At 36.7% G+C, this 21607-nt stretch overlaps 1 protein-coding gene across 1 annotated transcript; it reads right to left on the reverse strand.

The window, feature by feature from the left end:
* Positions 1-7973: 7973 nt before the first annotated feature.
* LOC102806259 (zonadhesin-like) lies at positions 7974-12465 on the reverse strand. Its single transcript, XM_006822819.3, has 8 exons — positions 12364-12465; positions 11713-11731; positions 11197-11340; positions 10929-11070; positions 10641-10705; positions 10162-10406; positions 8361-8647; positions 7974-8234 (listed from the first exon to the last, which is right to left on the reverse strand). Exons 1-8 carry the CDS (start codon positions 12421-12423, stop codon positions 8225-8227), a joined length of 972 nt encoding a protein of 323 aa, XP_006822882.1. The 5' UTR covers positions 12424-12465; the 3' UTR covers positions 7974-8224.
* Between the last annotated feature and the right edge of the window lie 9142 nt (positions 12466-21607).

Below are 21607 nucleotides of genomic sequence, written 5' to 3' on the forward strand. Positions count from 1 at the left end.
CAAGCAATCATGACATATAAAGTGCCCGTACCTATGTTTTCAAGGAATATGATGAAAGCATATTTGATATAACCAACATAACACAATACTCATAAATATGCAAATTAGCTGCCGCCATTACTGAAAAATCGTTTTTCTCCTATATCTCTGTAACTAAATAAGCACACACGTCAAATGAAGTGCCTCTACCTAGGTTTTCAGGATCAGGGAATATGTTAAAGACATCTATAGAGCAAATAAATGAGTAATAAGTACTCAGGCTGAGTAAAGGAGGATTTAGTGAATCAGAAAGCCAGCACTTGTATAATCCAAGTTTGAAAAGGGGATTTCCCTAATGCAATTTCTGCAAAGAGATTCACTGAATCAGGTTTCTCACCTGATGCGCTATGATTAGCTATGACATAATATTGACATGCTACCTTCAGTGCCCTCCCATTAGCTTTACAGTGGTTACTCATTGGTTTTGATGATGAGTTGAATTAGCCAGATTTTCTCAAATCGATTAATACTCGAGACGCAGACAGAGGTTATCCAGTTCTATTTTTTTAGTAATCTGAGGGATAGGATAACTTCTAATTTGCTATAAATTGTAGGGCCTTTTCAGACTACTAATGACCCCGACATTTGTGACTTAGCTTCATGACACGGTCAACAAGTGCAGTACCTCAGTCCTGAGAGAGCCAGTTGAGGTGCCCTCAGGACTGAGTTACTACACATGTTGACCTGTCACCCTGTTAATAATTGTTACTTTTGCAGGTTATGATGGATACAGTAGTTAGCTTAAAAAGACCTTCAGTTGTAGATTACAGTGTGTGTATATTCTGTCAAACTTATAACAACATCATTGTTTTTAGTAAAGCAAGTGACCATGGACTCGCAATTGTCAAGCAAGCCGCTAGTAGTAAACGAAAGCTTCGGGACTAATAAAACATCAATTTCATCGACCGTCTTGAGAATGTCTTAGATACTGACGACGCTCAAATCTTGTGTGGCACAAAATATGCTATGCCTATGTCATGGACAAAAGTAAGATACAACATTTGCATGAGACGCAGACTGTGAATTGAAAAGCAGAAGCAAGTTGCAGCAAGGTTCATTTCCGGCAGATGTGTTTATCACAAAATACCACCTGGCATGTCTTAGTACATTCACAAGATCTACCACCAAAACGAAACAGGAGACAAACAAGACAGACATTGCTATGCTATGGCTTTGCAAAGAGTTGCATCAGTCAGCAGATAAAGAACACGTTGTCCAGTTGAATGATGTCTGGGAAAGGTATACGGAGCTAGCTGATGAATGTCTATTGCAATCCAGCCGTCTTACTATAGAAGGAGAACAACATTCAAGGAAAAGTTACAGTCACAACTGGGTGACATTTTCAACTTCATCCAGCCTTATGATAAGAACAAATGGTTCTCTATAAGTGAGGATGAAGCAATTCCGTGCATACTAAAAAAGACAAGAGGTACTTAGTCTAGAAAATGGAGGTTATGAAAACAGTGAAGAACTTGGCCGAAGCTTAGTATTGAGTGTAGCGCAGGATCTAGTTTATTGTGTCAGTGGTGCGAAAAAATGAACCCCAAAACACATTGGTCTAGCAAATACATTGCACCAAGCCACACGATCGAAGGATCTGGTGGGGTTGTTTAAAAAGGCTGGTCATTGTCCGAGTTATGAACAGGTGTTAAAAATAGACACGTCATTGGCTGAACATACCCTTAAGTTCATGGACCAGGCAACGGAGGCTGTTATTCCATAGGATATTGTAGCAAACAAGTTCATCGATGAGATCCTTGACGGAAAACAAACATTCCATGCAACACAAATGGTAGTATGACAACGACGTCAAGATTCCAACATAAAACCGTCTTGAACAGTATTCAATGAGTCAGTCACATCAACGGAGCCAGAGCAAATTGCAGTAGGATATTTTCCTATAATCCTTGCTCCAGCTCCAGAGTTAGATACACTTAATACAGTTGTTAATAGGTACATTGCAATAGCTGCACATTTCGATCAGGAGCATACAGTCCTAACAGTAGATCAAGCATTATTCTGAAAACTCATAGAACTGAAATGGTGTGTTGAGAAATACCAGGATAAACTTTATCCTCGACTTGGTGGACTACATACCGCAATGAACTTCCTGAAGGCAATAGAAGATCACATGACTGATTAGCTGAAGTGTGGCTGAAAAGTGGTATACTAGGGGAAGGTGCCATACAGCTTCTCATTTCAGGAAAGGCATACAACAAGGCAATGAGAGCTCGCAAGCTTACTGTGCAAGCTTTGTGGAGGGTTCTTTTGTCAGCATTTCTTTCATTTGCTGAAGAATTGGACAAGAATTGTTTTGATGCTGTAGCTGCAATGGTCTCTGGTGAAGATATAGAATACATTCCAGAATTAATAGCAACACTAAAGTTTGAAGGGTTTCAAAAGCTTCTAGAGAATTTTGTTGAGAGTAAATCCATTGATGTGAAATTCATCTTCTGGTGGGACTACATGAACATGGTGACCATAATCTTGTCGTTTACTCGCGCGCAACGGGAAAGAATCTGGCACCTCAACCTCCACTCCTTTAGTCTGATGTTACCATACTTCATGCGTTATGACCATTTGAACTACACAAGATGGGGTCCGGTGTATATAGCAGAGATGCATAAACTTCCAGAACCTGTGTTATCGGAGTTCCAAAATAGCAATTTCTTTGTCAAACGTTCAACTGAAAAGTTCAATCAAGTAGATTCCGACCAAGCCAGCCATGGAATGGATAAATGGCACTGGATAGAAAGAATACGAAAACAATATAGGCACTTTGTAGATGGATTCTTTCTTACAACCTGAGGTCTCAAATCGCATTAGAAAAGCATGCAATGTACAACCATGGTCCTGGCAGTAAACGTGTTCATAAGGAAGCTACCAAATCACTACAGAAGCGGGATAATGACGACGAGGATTCGTTGCTTTCTGTCTTCCAGGGATTCAATGTGTTTGCATCAGGTTGGTCAGACTTATTGCAAAATCTGGCAACAAAGAATCTGGCAAAAGAGGCTATCCCGAACTCGTTACTTTGTGCCAAAGATCTTGCACAGGAAGAAGTGAACACATTCGTTGATTGTACCAGACCAAGGCGGCAAGCCGGATTTCCAAATCCATTCACCGTTACACAAGAGTTACGCAAACAAGTTTTCATCGCTCTATGAAGTGGTTGAAGACAAGTTAACGATCCTAAAGGTGAATAGAAACATCCTTAAACGTCTTGTTACCACCTACGAGGCAGGTATTCCAGTTGACCTGCCATCTGTCCTTCAGCATGAGCTTCTGCCAGTCCGCGTATCACTTGCCGAAATGAATAGAAGACTTCGTACAGGAAACAAGTCGGCATTGACAGACAAGTTAATCGAAGGTGTTATCTGTTCTGATGCAATTGAACTTAATGGGAGATCATCTTGCCTTATAAATGAAAGACAAGCACTGGTAGTTGCCCTTGGAAGGCCTGACAAGGCAGAGGCATTCAGAGATTTTGTTGACACATATCTAAGAACAATACTAAAGGCCGCTTCTAGCCATGAACGGGTTGATGTTGTCTTTGACAGATACAGGGAAGGAACAATCAAGGGTACTACCAGGTCAATACGTACGAAAGCAGCTCGACCAATAAGACGACTTGTTGTGGGTCGTGATGTGCCTCTTTTAAAAAATTTGACAAACTTTCTGTCACTCGATGACAATAAAGCAGATCTCACTAATTTTCTGTATGAACAGCTGGGTGCTCAGGCGCCCAATAAGGAGGTTGCAGTTGCTGGTGGGTTTAGATAGGAACTTGAAGTTAGATCGTCGAAGGCAACAACAGAGTTGACAAATCTGTGAGCCAATCATGAAGAAGCGGACACTCATTTAGTGTTACATGCCGTGCATAGCCAGTTCAATACCGTTGTTGTATCATCTTTTAGTTTCACATTTTCCGCGTGCACAATTTGAACACCTGTGGATGCTGTCAGGTACCACGTAGAAGCCACGATACATACCCATTGCAACACTAATCAACAACCTACCCAGAGATTCAGCACCAGCTCTTTTACCCTAAAGTGGGTGTGACACCACATATTATATTCAAATCACACCAAGAATCGGCATGGGAAGTCTTCAAAGAGCACCATCAACTGCTCATTAACTTGGGACTAGGGGAACTCAGAGAAGAGATTATTCGATCTCCCGAAACGTTTGTCTGCAGATGGTATGGTGTGCTGAAAACTGACTCAGCAGCAATGTATGTCATATGTATGTACTGTACTGTACTGTTTCGTACTGTACCATACCGTATCGTACCGTACCGTGTAGTGTAGTGTAGTGTGATACCGACAACAGCAATTTATGCCTTGTTTCAGGTAATTTTTAATATTGAATATTTATTCGAACACTAGGTGTGAATTTCAAGTGTAGATACAATTTCAGTTGAGAGAGGAAGATTTGTTTTTTGGTTGTTTGATCATTGGTTTAACTTGAAATTGTATGGCTCTAATCATATTTTGATATGGAGCCCTCTAATAAAAACATGATATTAACATGATTTATATGTATTTATTACTTTTTTAAATTCTGAGAACTATAGCCTTTGAATATGATGTCAGAAAACAAAATAAAAGTATGCTGAATAAGATTATATTAATCATATATTATACCTTTTCAATTTCCCATTCCAAAAATATATCGTTTGACTCACATCACAAATTCTCACGTGCTCATTGTTCAATATGTACATTTCTTTACTGCAAAAAATAATCGAAAAACTATCAACATCCACACCTGACTAGCGGCAACTCCGTTGAATTTTTTGTTTACTTAATACAAGCTCAAACTAATACTGCACAGACTAGCAACACGACTTTTCTTTTGGTCAGATGCGTGCCACGTTTGTTTTGGAGCTTAACTTTATCCAATAAACAAACTAATCTAACTAACGCGACTATAACATGTAACGCGATGTCATTATATTATCAAACAACGCGAGAAGTACATAGTAATTATTAATAGTTTATTGTCATTTTTTCTTGGTTGAATAATCTTGACAAATGCGACAAAATATATTTCTATTTATTCCCCATGTTATTTTAATCATGCAAACAAACGAGAATGGAAATCGCACCGCTACCTATAGTAAAAGTTCAACAAAAGTCAAAATAATGAGAAATGTTACTAGAAATTCACTCATTATGTATTCATAAATATTGTAGACGGAAGTAGGAAAAATTCATACTGAAGTAACTCATACATAAATTGACTGATTTGAACAGAAACGGTGACGATCCAAAGGTTAAAACTCAGAGATTTATTTTCCATTAGATTTGTGTGTTCAGCATTATAATGATATTACGAAAACACACGAAGCAGGTAAATGCGAGTGCCTTCGGAAATCTTCAGGCTAACTTTAGACTCAGAGGACAAACGTGCGTCAATAAACTACAGGCAAGGTGTGCCGAGGCACGCATTCCACGGGCGTAATCCCCAATTCACACTTACAACAGTCGGCATTGCTAAACTGTTCTATGTTAGTCTGAGATACAAGAAGACACCAACTGCATTGGACTTTTGTCACACAGATATTAATAGATTGGTGAACGTTCCCCCATCGTTACCAGTTTCTAATGTGTGTCACACAATTGATTTTTACTGTCTTCATTGATATTATGTAATGTAAAAATGATAAACAAGGAAACGTTTATTTTATTGATTTTTTGTCAGATCTTGGCCAATGTAGAGATTTGTTATGTAATTTGCATATGGGTCTGCTTGTAATGCAGACAACCCGACTAAGATCTAAAACATGCATTAATCTTATATATAACACCAGTGAGTACGTTCAGAGTGTTGTATTCATAATAATTAAACTACTTGCATCCGCGATAACATGAACAATTCTAAAGATTCAAATGAATGCGATTGCTAATGCATTTTATAACCGTTTTCGACATGTTTCAAGAAAACTGACACTGTCAAATTTTATTGTTTGTCATTCAACATTTCATTTTCCACTGAACCAATTATTAGACAACTTAAATATAAAGAGCGAGGCGATGTCAATGTTTCATTACGTGGTGTAAGTGCACCCAATATTTTCAACTTTTGCACGCATTGCTCAATTTTTTTTTGAAAAAAAAAACATGGCCATGCGACTTTGCATCACATATACACTGCCTTAAGGGAAACTGTTAACGTAGTGGATGATGGCTGTTGAGGTCCGAAATATTGTCAGAAAAACTTTTACAATGACAGCGACACATTGCAAGCCATCTCTAATTAGTCATAATTTTCTCCAGATTCGACTTAAGGCGGAATGATAGACAGAAATGAAAATATTGTAATCTTTTTTTTACATATTTTATGAAAATAGAGAGAATGGAATAATAATATGAAGTCACCGTACTCAGGTAAGAAAAATCGAGGTAAATAATAGCGTGAAAATAACATGTTTTGTCCGTTTTGAGGATTTTTATATATTAAAGTTTTGCCCGGAGCCATAAGGTGAACACAAATTTATATAGTGTTAACAAATATTTTCTATGTCTAGAAGTATTTTAAAAATGACAATGTTAGAGTAGATTTCCTTTGTGGAAATATGTTCACACTCTGGTCTATATAAACCGTTGCTGAAATGACATTTTAGGTATATTATTTTTGACAGTGAAACAAAGACGTTCACACAAAATATCACAAGTAGCATTCTACTTTAAAATCAATCTGGCATTTGTTAAAATCAATCTGCTTTGCTTTGTAATACTGATCAACTACTCTATAAGGTAAAAATGACTGGTATTTTATTCATTTTTTCATTTATGTATTTGGTTCAACACCTACATTTTTAAACGTCATGAAATACTTAGCTAACATATCCCAGGAATCGCGAAATGTCCGTTTGCACAAGGCTCAATAATTAGTTCCTATTGTAATTTCATAAATATTATTTCATTGTATGTGAAAGAAATTCTTGTATCCTTATGATCAGTTCTCGTCATTTTTATGAAGATTACATCATTTAAATTTCCGACTCGCAATGTTGTTCAATGGAGGTGGAATGAAAAATATGTTTGTTGTTACTCTTCAACTATAAATATTAATAAAGGCACATATCTGTATCCGCTCGAAATAATAGTAACAATTCCAAAATAACTGTTGCTAAATTGTTGATCAGGAGGCAAACACCTATTGTTACACGATTCGTATAATGAGGCGACATGAAGGGCGAACTTTAAGTTATTGTATATATAGCTACACAATCTAAACAGAATTTATTGTCTTAGAACTATAGTTTAATCGAAAGTTGTTTTGCCACTTTGGAGGTATTTACAATAACACAAATATAATTCAACACTGATTTAATACAAATTAAATTTCATTTAACATCAGTGCAACTTGTGTGATGTATAATTTCATACAGAAACGATTTGACTATTAGGTGAACGATAAGTGATGGGTGACACATGAGGAACATGAAGTGCTAAATCATAATGCATAACTTCATGTACACCATGATGTCTATACATCATTCGCTTACTAATTTGACATTATGTCGAGTATATATCAGTTCTTTTGTTCTGGGGGATTTTTTTGTCGCTTGCGGTCAGTCATTTATTTACATTGTTGGGCCTACATTTCCCTATACAGATATATTGTTGAGTATTATTCTCATTTTTAATGTATTTGTGTGCGAATTATATAACAAAGTTGTGTTCTGATTTGGAGGTTCCAAACGGAGATTTGAAATGGCATGGTGTGAATTCTTTTATTTCAAAAGTGTGCTGTATATCAGTGGCACCAGAAGCAGTGTGACTTCAACTTTTGTGTTCGGATCAAAACTTATCGACGATAATGCAGTACATACTGTCTGATACTCAGATTCGCGGTATGTACTTTGAATGTCACGTTTCACTCAAAGATACACTCGTATTTGCAATACAATGGAACTCAACGTCTGCTTTTCCACATATTTTTAATGAACTAACCTTGTTGAACAATACAATACATTTACTTATCTACTAATTTCCCAAAGATTGTGGTCAATCACATGTTGTGTTATTTATTATATTACTCATGCTGCTTAACTTAAAAATATCATGTTGTTGTGTATTTCACATATAACCATCACCAGAAAATGACCAAATATTTAGATTTCTGAAAACTGATCGGGGTGTAACCATGTTTGTTCTTTTCAGTTGAAGATTTCCTAGAAACGTCTATAACATAAGAATAAAAAATATGGTTTAACTTAATGAATTGTCAAATACTGAAATAAAAAGTATCTTTGTAATATCATTTAGCAAACATTTATAAAAATATACATCAATATACAAACAACTTACTTTTTGTCATTCACTTTCCAGCTTTCACCAAATTCATTAACGTCTTTGGTAATGCTACCATCTGGTTTCTGGAAGTCATTGCGAGTATCACCATCTGCATTACCCATCAGACCGCATAGCTTCCCATTGTAAAACGAACCATTGTAAGATACATCCAATGCATGATTTCGCAGAGTCCAATTAAAAGTGAATGTCGTGTCTTTCGAAGTGAAGTACAGTTTAATATTCTTATCCTCTTCCTGGATTGTTATAACTTTATCGTCAGTCATTTGTCCATCTGTACTTCCCTGTGAAATTATTCAGAATATTGTTATGATGGCTATATTCATACAAAAAATTAAAAGGGAATTTTGTTTGCAACAACACAATACTACAACTCACTTTGGTAACATCCAGTTCATTAAATCAATAAAATCTTAGAAAGAACTCTCGTGTGCTGAGAGTATTGGAGACACATTAAAATTAATTCAAAATTTTAAGATTTGCTTTTCAAACAGGAAGCTTGGCAACTAATTTTTGTCTGCTATTTGAGATGCATAACATGAGAAAAATGTAATTCAAATTACAAAAAAATATAATACATTAATTAGTTCCAGAGTACCTCCACAATGAATTCATTTTTTAGATATCAGAAATGAGTTATTAATAGATAATCAAAATGTATGTCTGTGGATTACCTCAATAAGCCAAATTAATTATTATGCATCGATTTAACTCTGTATATTGTTCCAGGGTGCACATGTACAAAGTTTCATTATAATGTGATGATTAATCCTAACTAAATTAGTGGAAAGCTGAAAAATAAATCATTATGCAAATTAGGTATTTTTTATAGATGTATATTAACCTAAAACAGTGTGTTATAGTAAATATGTACCAAGATTCATTGAATTAAGATAAGTACTGTCACATACCATCTATGTACGAGGTTTCATTGAAATGTGATTAGAGCCTAACATTATGATTTATTATGCAAATTAGGTAATTAAAATGATCAGATTTTAACCCAAAACTGAGCGGTTCTGTACATTGTTCTGGAGCATCAATGTACCAAGTTTAATTGAAATGGAATAATTAGTACATGTGATATCAGCGTAAAAGCTGATAATTGGGTAATTATACAAATTAGTTGATTAATAAGCACACATTTTTACTTAAAATTAATCAGGTCTTTGGATTGTTTCATTGAAAACTAATGAAGTAATATTACTTGAAATATCAAAAGCTGAAAATTGACTGATTGTGCAAATTAGGTAATTAATATTTCACATATCCGTCTGTGCATCGTCCTATGTACTATGTAAGTTTCATTGAAATGTGATGATTAGTACCTGAGATATCAGTGAAAATCCGAAAATTGACTAATCATTATTAGCTAACTTATAATTAGCTAATCATAATTAGGTTAATTATATGCATAAATTTGTACCCAAACCTTATCACATCTGTGCATTAGTACAGAACATCTATGTACCAAGTTTCATTAAAATATAATGAATGGCTCTTTAGATATTAGTGGAACAGTCAAGGAACAGCTGGAAATTAAGTAATTATCATGCAAATGAAGTAATTAATATGTTTGAATTTCAACCCAAATCTAATCAAATCTGCGCATTAGCCCAGAGCATCTATAGACCAACACACGGTTCTCACGGTTCTCAGTGGACAGACAGACACACACACCCATAACAGACACATACAGACAGGGTAACTGAAAAAACTCCCATTGTGTGCTTCACACACGGGAGTTAAAAAAATTAAAAGGGGATTTTGTTTACAAAATCACAATACTACAACTCACTGTTGTAACATCCAGTCCATTAACGACCGCATATTGATTTCCAACAGTTATATTGAATGTGGTAGTTATTGTTCTAACTTGGTCTGGTGTACTGTCTTCTCTTGGTTCAAACTTAGTTGTGACTTCAAAACGAGGCTTGTTGGTGCAGTCCTTTAGGAGAATGTACCAGCCTGTTCCTTGGAATGTATATGCACGACTATCGAATGTCCTCATATGAGGATCACCTCTCACACCATCAGGAGGGCCTAATAAAAACATTAACTCACACGTTATGTATGAATGTTCTGCTTTTGTACATCACGAGAAATAAAAGTGGAGAAACACAAAAAAATGGCTCTTTATATCCTAATTGTTCACAGTCATCAATCAATTTATGTTACAGAAATAATTTATTTAGCAAGGACGTGAATTACCATCAATACATTCGAATGGTAGTGCACCAGATATTATGGAGAAGACAGATCAATCACTATACTCACATTCGCAGACTGCACCATCGTCCTGAAGGTTACAGTTGTAGTCATACCAATACGTGTTGCTAAAACTACAAATATAAGTTCATTGACTAAAATATAACTGCATAAGCCACAATAAATTACTATACCATCTTTCGTCATTTGGAAATCGGATCAATCGTGGTCAGTCGGTTATTGATTTAATATATTGTAATTCAGAAACAATACAAACAGTCACTCCAAACAATTATTTGTCATTATTAATCTTAACTGTGACCGATCTATGTTTAAAGCGACATTAACATTACTTACCTAATATCAACACAATGCTCCTCTCCATTGTCATTATCTGGCTCTTCTAAATCCCAATTATTGTAAACAATGTCTTGATTATCAGTGTCGTAAGTGAATCGCCCTTCGTGGTCTAAATCGGTCACCCCAATCCAATAGAATTCTAGTGAATTCAAAATAAAACCAGGCAAGTGCAAGCAATTACTGGGCTACATATAATAAGATTTCATTGTTTCATGATTAAAATCCTTAATAGAAAGCGGTTAGACTTGCTACGACATATTTGTACCTGATGTTGGGAGTAAAGCAAATATAGCGTTGTATTCTTGCTCAGATTTGGGTTGTGCTAGTACACAACCCATAGCTTCACAACTTTCTTTACCTTCATACCAGTTTACTGGGCTGTCCACAAGTTTGTATATGCTCGTCGAACCTGCATATCACACAGGGATAACGGTTAATAACATACCGATAAAATAATATCCATTAGCAACTAAAAAGGCACATATTCGGTGTAGCTGCTGAATAGTTTGATACAATTTCAAACTGTGTTATATAAAACCAATGTAATTGTCTTGCTACTAAGTGATGCAGTAACAGTGTTAATACGAACAACCACACGATAGATCCCAACAGTTAAATTGAAGCATTGAACACTTTTCCAAAACCGTGTACACATTTTCAGTACATTTAAACATGTTTTGTTGTAAACTTAGTAATTGATAGTGATAACACGTTCATAGTTACTGATTAACATACTGATATGGCATTGTCAGTGGTTTGCTAATAAAGAGAGTGTACTTACTCCTCTGCGCAAGCAGTCTCTGCATAAAAAGAAAGAATACAGCTGAGATGTTAGGTGTTAATGGCAAATGGCCAGTGTAATTTCGAACCAGTAAATTCTTCATTGGCGATGGAATACTTTACATATTTTTCGATAGATGTTGACTATGCTACTGTGTTGTAGAAATATGGCAATTTTCAAAGAGAAAAATCGTGTTTTCAAGGACATTATGTATAATGAAGAATTTATCTATAAAATTTTTAGATTTTAGAAACCGAAAATAACCAACACAACATTAAGACATGTACATAACATTGTTAAAACGTTTGTTTGGTCAAAACAATGGTGCCAAAATAAAATATTTAGATGTGTACGCTAGAATGTATCATAAACTATTTTGCACAGCCCATAATACATGTATTAGAAACAAATTTGTTTGAAAATGCTGAAATATAATTCCATATAGTAATGATATCACCTTCCTATATGACATTTAAGCTTTTGTCTTTTCGCGTGTGAAAAGAATAGACTACGGTCGTTGATTTAATGATACAAATATATAAATTTTAAATTGTATTCAGAATATATCAAACGAACAGAATGAAATATACGTGAATAGATGATAAGTGAGAATACACAGTACGTCGTAGATTAATAAGAGAGTAAACCTACCTCGTGCGGGACTGCTAGAGTCAAACTAGTAACCACAAGAATCAATAACAAACGTAACATTGTTTATGTATTTCCTACAATACTCTTCAACATAAAATGCTATATGGAGACTCCAGACAAACAATCATGCAACTGATAGATTTGATCCGTTCGTCCAAATTTAAAGATTTTTTTTGCTGACGCGCGTGTTAAATAATCACTCCATTTGGAAGCATTTCTATTGGCCAAATAAAATATTGCACCCGTAAGTGACTTTATTTGCGCATGTTCTGTTTCATTCCTTGATAGGCGACTGCTGGGAATGGTTGGTAGCTGAGAAAATACACTATGGCTTGCACTGAGTAATGCACACTACTGAGTAAAACAGCGGACATACTCGTACACTACATTGGTACATATCACTTCGTGCTAAGGGTTGCTTTTAATACAGTATATGTTATGGGAACATTGTGTCTAGATTGAGTGATTAGAAATTAATTGTTCATTCTGTTCTCATAATTGTTTCATTATTTGGCAACCATGTATACGTTATCTTGATAAGTCAAAATAAATGTATTTGCATACACATGTTACAAAACAGCTCCTGCAAGAAATATTGTTTTTTGGCTACTCTTGTGAGTATAAAACTGTTCCACGCTGTTTGGTACGTTTCATTTGATTTTAGACGTCTTCAGCTGTTTTTGAACGTGAGCCTTTTCCGGCCCCTGATAACGCGTGTTCAATATAACGGCCCCCACTATGGGCTCTTCACGTTTCAATTTGTTTGGAGGACTGCCCCTAAAATATGAAGTCCACTATGAATCTATTGCCGATTTTAATATTTAAGGTATTGTCCATACAGTTGATCCGCGTAATATTATTGTTGCTTCTAGGGTTAATGGAAGTGTTACTATTTTTCTCGATTTGAACAAGCCTATTGAGCTAGTGTGCACTGTTATTGTCATCGTGAAAGATTTTAAAATTCACGTTGATGCGTTGAAGCACAAGATAAGCCAGCGACTAAAGTTGTCTTGTCGGGAGTGGCCCCTTTGATTTCTTGTGATACTTATAAAAAAACGTTTCTGTCGTACGAAACATTCGAACAATACCTCTTATATTAGCCCTACGTATTGCGCGGTGTTGATCGTAGCAAACTAACGGATTTTGCTCCAGCATGCAGCCATATGCAGTCACGGTAGATTTGTTTGCAATCGGCATGCATTGAAACACGACTGTTTATGACGCATTACAGACAAAAAATAATAACTCCATTCAAGACTACTTTTTAACGCGAGATTACCCAAATTATTTCATCAGTTACGAGACAACACGGAATAGTAATTTATAAACAGAAGTTCATGTCTATCCATCCTAAAAAAATAAAAGTGAATTTTAGATATCCACCTCCAATGTGACACCGGAGATCGAACGCATTGTTATGTTCACTGTGCATGGCTGTGGTCGAGGGGGGGGGGAGGTAATGAGCGTCGGCCCGTATTATGATACTAAGCCCCCGACACTGTTCATGTTGGTAGGGCTACTTTAGGGTGTAAAATACACATCCAAAGCAATTGCAAGGACATTTCCAATAGATCAATGAAAATACAAACTCTTAAACTTAATCGAAAAAAAAGACGATGTGATCACTCCTGTATAATCCCAAGATAACAAAAAATCTATCGATCACTGAAAATCTGGTTGTCACATAAGTCTGATTTTTTTTTTTTTTTTTTTTTTTTAGTTTGGGACTTTGTATTGCAAATGAAGCTACTCTAAATAGCTGCATTGGCGAACATAATGCAACCATGGAAACATCTATTGAAAAAGATGACCTGGTTTGTTAAACGAGGGCTGTTCCAACTAGTGAATTAATAATGTCAGCCAAACATTCTCTGTGCATTATATTTTTCTCGTTCGTTTATCTGACTTAAGACGCCGAGAACTGACAAACTGTCATACGAAATTAAACCTGGTGCAGAACTAATAAGAACCAATGTCAACAAATGTATGGTACGAGATCCATCCATCTTTCTTTTCCCATCATGTTATCTGATGATGGAGATGATATGGAGTCCATTGCATCTGATGTGCCTAACCTGATCTTGCATGACGATTCTCTCAAATGGACTGAAAATTTACTATCTCATGAAACACTGGTTTTATTAGCCCCCGCCGGATCTGCGTCCACGGCGAGGGTTAATAATATGGGTTGTGTCTGTGCATCCGTCTGTGCGACTAAAGTTGTCCTGTCGGGAGTGGACCCTTTGATTTCTAGTGATACTATAAACAAAAAAAGGTTTCTGTCGTACGAAACATCCGAACAAAACCTCTTATATTAGCTCTACGTATTGCGCGGTGTTGATCATAGCAAACAAACGGACTTTGCTCCAGCATGCAGCCATATGCAGTCACAGTAGATTTGTTTGCAATCGGCATGCATTGAAACACGACTGCTTATGACGCATTACATACAAAAATTAATAACTCCATTCAAGACTACTTTTTAACGCGAGATTACCCAAATTATTTCATCAGTCACGAGACAACACGGAATAGATATTTATAAACAGAAAACAGAAGTTTATGTCTATCCATCCTAAAAAAGATAAAACTTAATTTTTGATCTCCACCTCCAAAGTAACAGCGGAGATCGAACGCATTATGTTCACTGTGCATGGCTGTGGTCGAGCGGTGGGGAAGGGGTTATAAGCGTCGGCCCGTATTATGATACTAAGCCCCCGACACTGTTCATGTTGGATGGGCTACTTTAGGGTGTAAAATACACACCCAAAGCAATTGCAAGGACATTTCCAATAGATCAATGAAAATACAAACTCTAAAACTTAATCGAAAAAAAAGACGATGTGATCACTTCTGTATAATCCCAAGATAACAAAAAAATCTATCGATCACTGAAAATCTGGTTATCACAAAAGTCTGATTTTTTTTTTCTAGTTTGGGACTTTGTATTGCAAATGAAGCTACTCTAAATAGCTGCATTGGAGATCATAATGCAACCATGAAACATCTATTGAAAAAGATGAACAGGTTTGTTAAACGAGGGATCTTACCACTAGTGAATTAATAATGTCAGCCAAACATTCTCTGTGCCATCATATTTTTCTCGTTTGTTTATCTGACTTAAGACGCCGAGAACTGACAAACTGACATACGAAATTAAACCTGGTGCAGAACTAATAAGAACCAATGTCAACAAATGTATGGTACGAGATCCACTCATCTTTCTTTTCCCATCATGTTATCTGATGATGGAGATGATATGGTGTCCATAGCATCTGATGTGCCTAACCTGATCTTGCATGACGATTCTCTCAAATGGACTGAAAATTTACTATGTCATGAAACACTGGTTTTATTAGCCCCCGCCGGATCTGCGTCCAGGGCGAGGGCTAATAATATGGGTTGTGTCTGTGCATCCGTATGTGCGACTAAAGTTGTCCTGTCGGGAGTGGACCCTTTGATTTCTAGTGATACTATAAACAAAAAAAGGTTTCTGTCGTACGAAACATCCGAACAAAACCACTTATATTAGCCCTACGTATTGCGCGGTATTGATCATAGCAAACAAACGGAGTTTGCTCCAGCATGCAGCCATATGAAGTCACGGTAGATTTGTTTACAATCGGAATGCATTGAAACACGACTGTTTATGACGCATTACAGACAAAAATTAACAACTCCATTCAAGACTACTTTTTAACGCGAGATTACTCACATTATTTCATCAGTCACGAGACAACACGGAATAGTTATTTATAAACAGAAAACAGAAGTTTATGTCTATCCATCCTAAAAAAGATAAAACTTAATTTTTGATCTCCACCTCCAAAGTAACAACGGAGATCGAACGCATTATGTTCACTGTGCATGGCTGTGGTCGAGCGGTGGGGAAGGGGTTATAAGCGTCGGCCCGTATTATGATACTAAGCCCCCGACACTGTTCATGTTGGATGGGCTACTTTAGGGTGTAAAATACACACCCAAAGCAATTGCAAGGACATTTCCAATAGATCAATGAAAATACAAACTCTAAAACTTAATCGAAAAAAAAGACGATGTGATCACTTCTGTATAATCCCAAGATAACAAAAAAATCTATCGATCACTGAAAATCTGGTTGTCACATAAGTCTGATTTTTTTTTTTTTTTTTTTTTTTAGTTTGGGACTTTGTATTGCAAATGAAGCTACTCTAAATAGCTGCATTGGCGAACATAATGCAACCATGGAAACATCTATTGAAAAAGATGACCTGGTTTGTTAAACGAGGGCTGTTCCAACTAGTGAATTAATAATGTCAGCCAAACATTCTCTGTGCATTATATTTTTCTCGTTCGTTTATCTGACTTAAGACGCCGAGAACTGACAAACTGTCATACGAAATTAAACCTGGTGCAGAACTAATAAGAACCAATGTCAACAAATGTATGGTACGAGATCCACTCATCTTTCTTTTCCCATCATGTTATCTGATGATGGAGATGACATGGAGTCCATTGCATCTGATGTGCCTAACCTGATCTTGCATGACGATTCTCTCAAATGGACTGAAAATTTACTATCTCATGAAACACTGGTTTTATTAGCTCCCGCCGGATCTGCGTCCACGGCGAGGGCTAATAATATGGGTTGTGTCTGTGCATCCGTCTGTGCGACTAAAGTTGTCCTGTCGGGAGTGGACCCTTTGATTTCTAGTGATACTATAAACAAAAAAAAAGGTTTCTGTCGTACGAAACATCCGAACAAAACCTCTTATATTAGCCCTACGTATTGCGCGGTGTTGATCGTAGCAAACAAACGGACTTTGCTCCAGCATGCAGCCATATGCAGTCACAGTAGATTTGTTTGCAATCGGCATGCATTGAAACACGACTGCTTATGACGCATTACATACAAAAATTAATAACTCCATTCAAGACTACTTTTTAACGCGAGATTACCCAAATTATTTCATCAGTCACGAGACAACACGGAATAGATATTTATAAACAGAAGTTTATGTCTATCCATCCTAAAAAAAATAATACTTAATTTTTGATATCCACCTCCAAAGTAACAGCGGAGATCGAACGCATTATGTTCACTGTGCATGGCTGTGGTCGAGGGGTGGGGAAGGGGTAATAAGCGTCGGCCCGTATTATGATACTAAGACCCAGACACTGTTCATGTTGGATGGGCTACTTTAGGGTGTAAAATACACATCCAAAGCAATTGCAAGGACATTTCCAATAGATCAATGAAAATACAAACTCTAAAACTTAATCGAAAAAAAGACGATGTGATCACTTCTGTATTATAATCCCAAGATAACAAAAAATCTATCGATCACTGAAAATCTGGATAACACAAAAGTCTGAATTTTTTTTTTTTTTTTAGTTTGGGACTTTGTATTGCAAATGAAGCTACTCTAAATAGCTGCATTGGCGAACATAATGCAACCATGGAAACATCTATTGAAAAAGATGACCTGGTTTGTTAAACGAGGGCTGTTCCAACTAGTGAATTAATAATGTCAGCCAAACATTCTCTGTGCATTATATTTTTCTCGTTCGTTTATCTGACTTAAGACGCCGAGAACTGACAAACTGTCATACGAAATTAAACCTGGTGCAGAACTAATAAGAACCAATGTCAACAAATGTATGGTACGAGATCCATCCATCTTTCTTTTCCCATCATGTTATCTGATGATGGAGATGATATGGAGTCCATTGCATCTGATGTGCCTAACCTGATCTTGCATGACGATTCTCTCAAATGGACTGAAAATTTACTATCTCATGAAACACTGGTTTTATTAGCCCCCGCCGGATCTGCGTCCATGGCGAGCGTTAATAATATGGGTTGTGTCTGTGCATCCGTCTGTGCGACTAAAGTTGTCCTGTCGGGAGTGGACCCTTTGATTTCTAGTGATACTATAAACAAAAAAAGGTTTCTGTCGTACGAAACATCCGAACAAAACCTCTTATATTAGCTCTACGTATTGCGCGGTGTTGATCATAGCAAACAAACGGACTTTGCTCCAGCATGCAGCCATATGCAGTCACAGTAGATTTGTTTGCAATCGGCATGCATTGAAACACGACTGCTTATGACGCATTACATACAAAAATTAATAACTCCATTCAAGACTACTTTTTAACGCGAGATTACCCAAATTATTTCATCAGTCACGAGACAACACGGAATAGATATTTATAAACAGAAAACAGAAGTTTATGTCTATCCATCCTAAAAAAGATAAAACTTAATTTTTGATCTCCACCTCCAAAGTAACAGCGGAGATCGAACGCATTATGTTCACTGTGCATGGCTGTGGTCGAGCGGTGGGGAAGGGGTTATAAGCGTCGGCCCGTATTATGATACTAAGCCCCCGACACTGTTCATGTTGGGTGGGCTACTTTAGGGTGTAAAATACACACCCAAAGCAATTGCAAGGACATTTCCAATAGATCAATGAAAATACAAACTCTAAAACTTAATCGAAAAAAAAGACGATGTGATCACTTCTGTATAATCCCAAGATAACAAAAACATCTATCGATCACTGAAAATCTGGTTATCACAAAAGTCTGATTTTTTTTTTCTAGTTTGGGACTTTGTATTGCAAATGTAGCTACTCTAAATAGCTGCATTGGCGATCATAATGCAACCATGAAACATCTATTGAAAAAGATGAACAGGTTTGTTAAACGAGGGATCTTACCACTAGTGAATTAATAATGTCAGCCAAACATTCTCTGTGCCATCATATTTTTCTCGTTTGTTTATCTGACTTAAGACGCCGAGAACTGACAAACTGACATACGAAATTAAACCTGGTGCAGAACTAATAAGAACCAATGTCAACAAATGTATGGTACGAGATCCACTCATCTTTCTTTTCCCATCATGTTATCTGATGATGGAGATGATATGGTGTCCATAGCATCTGATGTGCCTAACCTGATCTTGCATGACGATTCTCTCAAATGGACTGAAAATTTACTATGTCATGAAACACTGGTTTTATTAGCCCCCGCCGGATCTGCGTCCAGGGCGAGGGCTAATAATATGGGTTGTGTCTGTGCATCCGTATGTGCGACTAAAGTTGTCCTGTCGGGAGTGGACCCTTTGATTTCTAGTGATACTATAAACAAAAAAAGGTTTCTGTCGTACGAAACATCCGAACAAAACCACTTATATTAGCCCTACGTATTGCGCGGTATTGATCATAGCAAACAAACGGAGTTTGCTCCAGCATGCAGCCATATGAAGTCACGGTAGATTTGTTTACAATCTGAATGCATTGAAACACGACTGTTTATGACGCATTACAGACAAAAATTAACAACTCCATTCAAGACTACTTTTTAACGCGAGATTACTCAAATTATTTCATCAGTCACGAGACAACACGGAATAGTTATTTATAAACAGAAAACAGAAGTTTATGTCTATCCATCCTAAAAAAGATAAAACTTAATTTTTGATCTCCACCTCCAAAGTAACAACGGAGATCGAACGCATTATGTTCACTGTGCATGGCTGTGGTCGAGCGGTGGGGAAGGGGTTATAAGCGTCGGCCCGTATTATGATACTAAGCCCCCGACACTGTTCATGTTGGATGGGCTACTTTAGGGTGTAAAATACACACCCAAAGCAATTGCAAGGACATTTCCAATAGATCAATGAAAATACAAACTCTAAAACTTAATCGAAAAAAAAGACGATGTGATCACTTCTGTATAATCCCAAGATAACAAAAAAATCTATCGATCACTGAAAATCTGGTTGTCACATAAGTCTGATTTTTTTTTTTTTTTTTTTTTTTAGTTTGGGACTTTGTATTGCAAATGAAGCTACTCTAAATAGCTGCATTGGCGAACATAATGCAACCATGGAAACATCTATTGAAAAAGATGACCTGGTTTGTTAAACGAGGGCTGTTCCAACTAGTGAATTAATAATGTCAGCCAAACATTCTCTGTGCCATCATATTTTTCTCGTTTGTTTATCTGACTTAAGACGCCGAGAACTGACAAACTGACATACGAAATTAAACCTGGTGCAGAACTAATAAGAACCAATGTCAACAAATGTATGGTACGAGATCCACTCATCTTTCTTTTCCCATCATGTTATCTGATGATGGAGATGATATGGTGTCCATAGCATCTGATGTGCCTAACCTGATCTTGCATGACGATTCTCTCAAATGGACTGAAAATTTACTATGTCATGAAACACTGGTTTTATTAGCCCCCGCCGGATCTGCGTCCAGGGCGAGGGCTAATAATATGGGTTGTGTCTGTGCATCCGTATGTGCGACTAAAGTTGTCCTGTCGGGAGTGGACCCTTTGATTTCTAGTGATACTATAAACAAAAAAAGGTTTCTGTCGTACGAAACATCCGAACAAAACCACTTATATTAGCCCTACGTATTGCGCGGTATTGATCATAGCAAACAAACGGAGTTTGCTCCAGCATGCAGCCATATGAAGTCACGGTAGATTTGTTTACAATCGGAATGCATTGAAACACGACTGTTTATGACGCATTACAGACAAAAATTAAAAACTCCATTCAAGACTACTTTTTAACGCGAGATTACTCAAATTATTTCATCAGTCACGAGACAACACGGAATAGTTATTTATAAACAGAAAACAGAAGTTTATGTCTATCCATCCTAAAAAAGATAAAACTTAATTTTTGATCTCCACCTCCAAAGTAACAACGGAGATCGAACGCATTATGTTCACTGTGCATGGCTGTGGTCGAGCGGTGGGGAAGGGGTTATAAGCGTCGGCCCGTATTATGATACTAAGCCCCCGACACTGTTCATGTTGGATGGGCTACTTTAGGGTGTAAAATACACACCCAAAGCAATTGCAAGGACATTTCCAATAGATCAATGAAAATACAAACTCTAAAACTTAATCGAAAAAAAAGACGATGTGATCACTTCTGTATAATCCCAAGATAACAAAAAAATCTATCGATCACTGAAAATCTGGTTGTCACATAAGTCTGATTTTTTTTTTTTTTTTTTTTTAGTTTGGGACTTTGTATTGCAAATGAAGCTACTCTAAATAGCTGCATTGGCGAACATAATGCAACCATGGAAACATCTATTGAAAAAGATGACCTGGTTTGTTAAACGAGGGCTGTTCCAACTAGTGAATTAATAATGTCAGCCAAACATTCTCTGTGCATTATATTTTTCTCGTTCGTTTATCTGACTTAAGACGCCGAGAACTGACA

This window comes from Saccoglossus kowalevskii, chromosome 21, assembly GCF_978046115.1.
Source record: "Saccoglossus kowalevskii chromosome 21, keSacKowa6.1, whole genome shotgun sequence".
NCBI lineage: Eukaryota > Metazoa > Hemichordata > Enteropneusta > Harrimaniidae > Saccoglossus > Saccoglossus kowalevskii.

Coding starts and splice junctions, on each gene's coding strand:
- LOC102806259 (XM_006822819.3), bottom strand. CDS start 12,423: ATGTTACGTTTGTTATTGATTCTTGTGGTTACTAGTTTGACTCTAGCA. Junction 11,071..11,196: donor TGCTTTACTCCCAACATCAG/GTACAAATATGT, acceptor TGAATTCACTAG/AATTCTATTGGATTGGGGTG. Junction 10,407..10,640: donor CGATGGTGCAGTCTGCGAAT/GTGAGTATAGTG, acceptor TGTTTTTATTAG/GCCCTCCTGATGGTGTGAGA.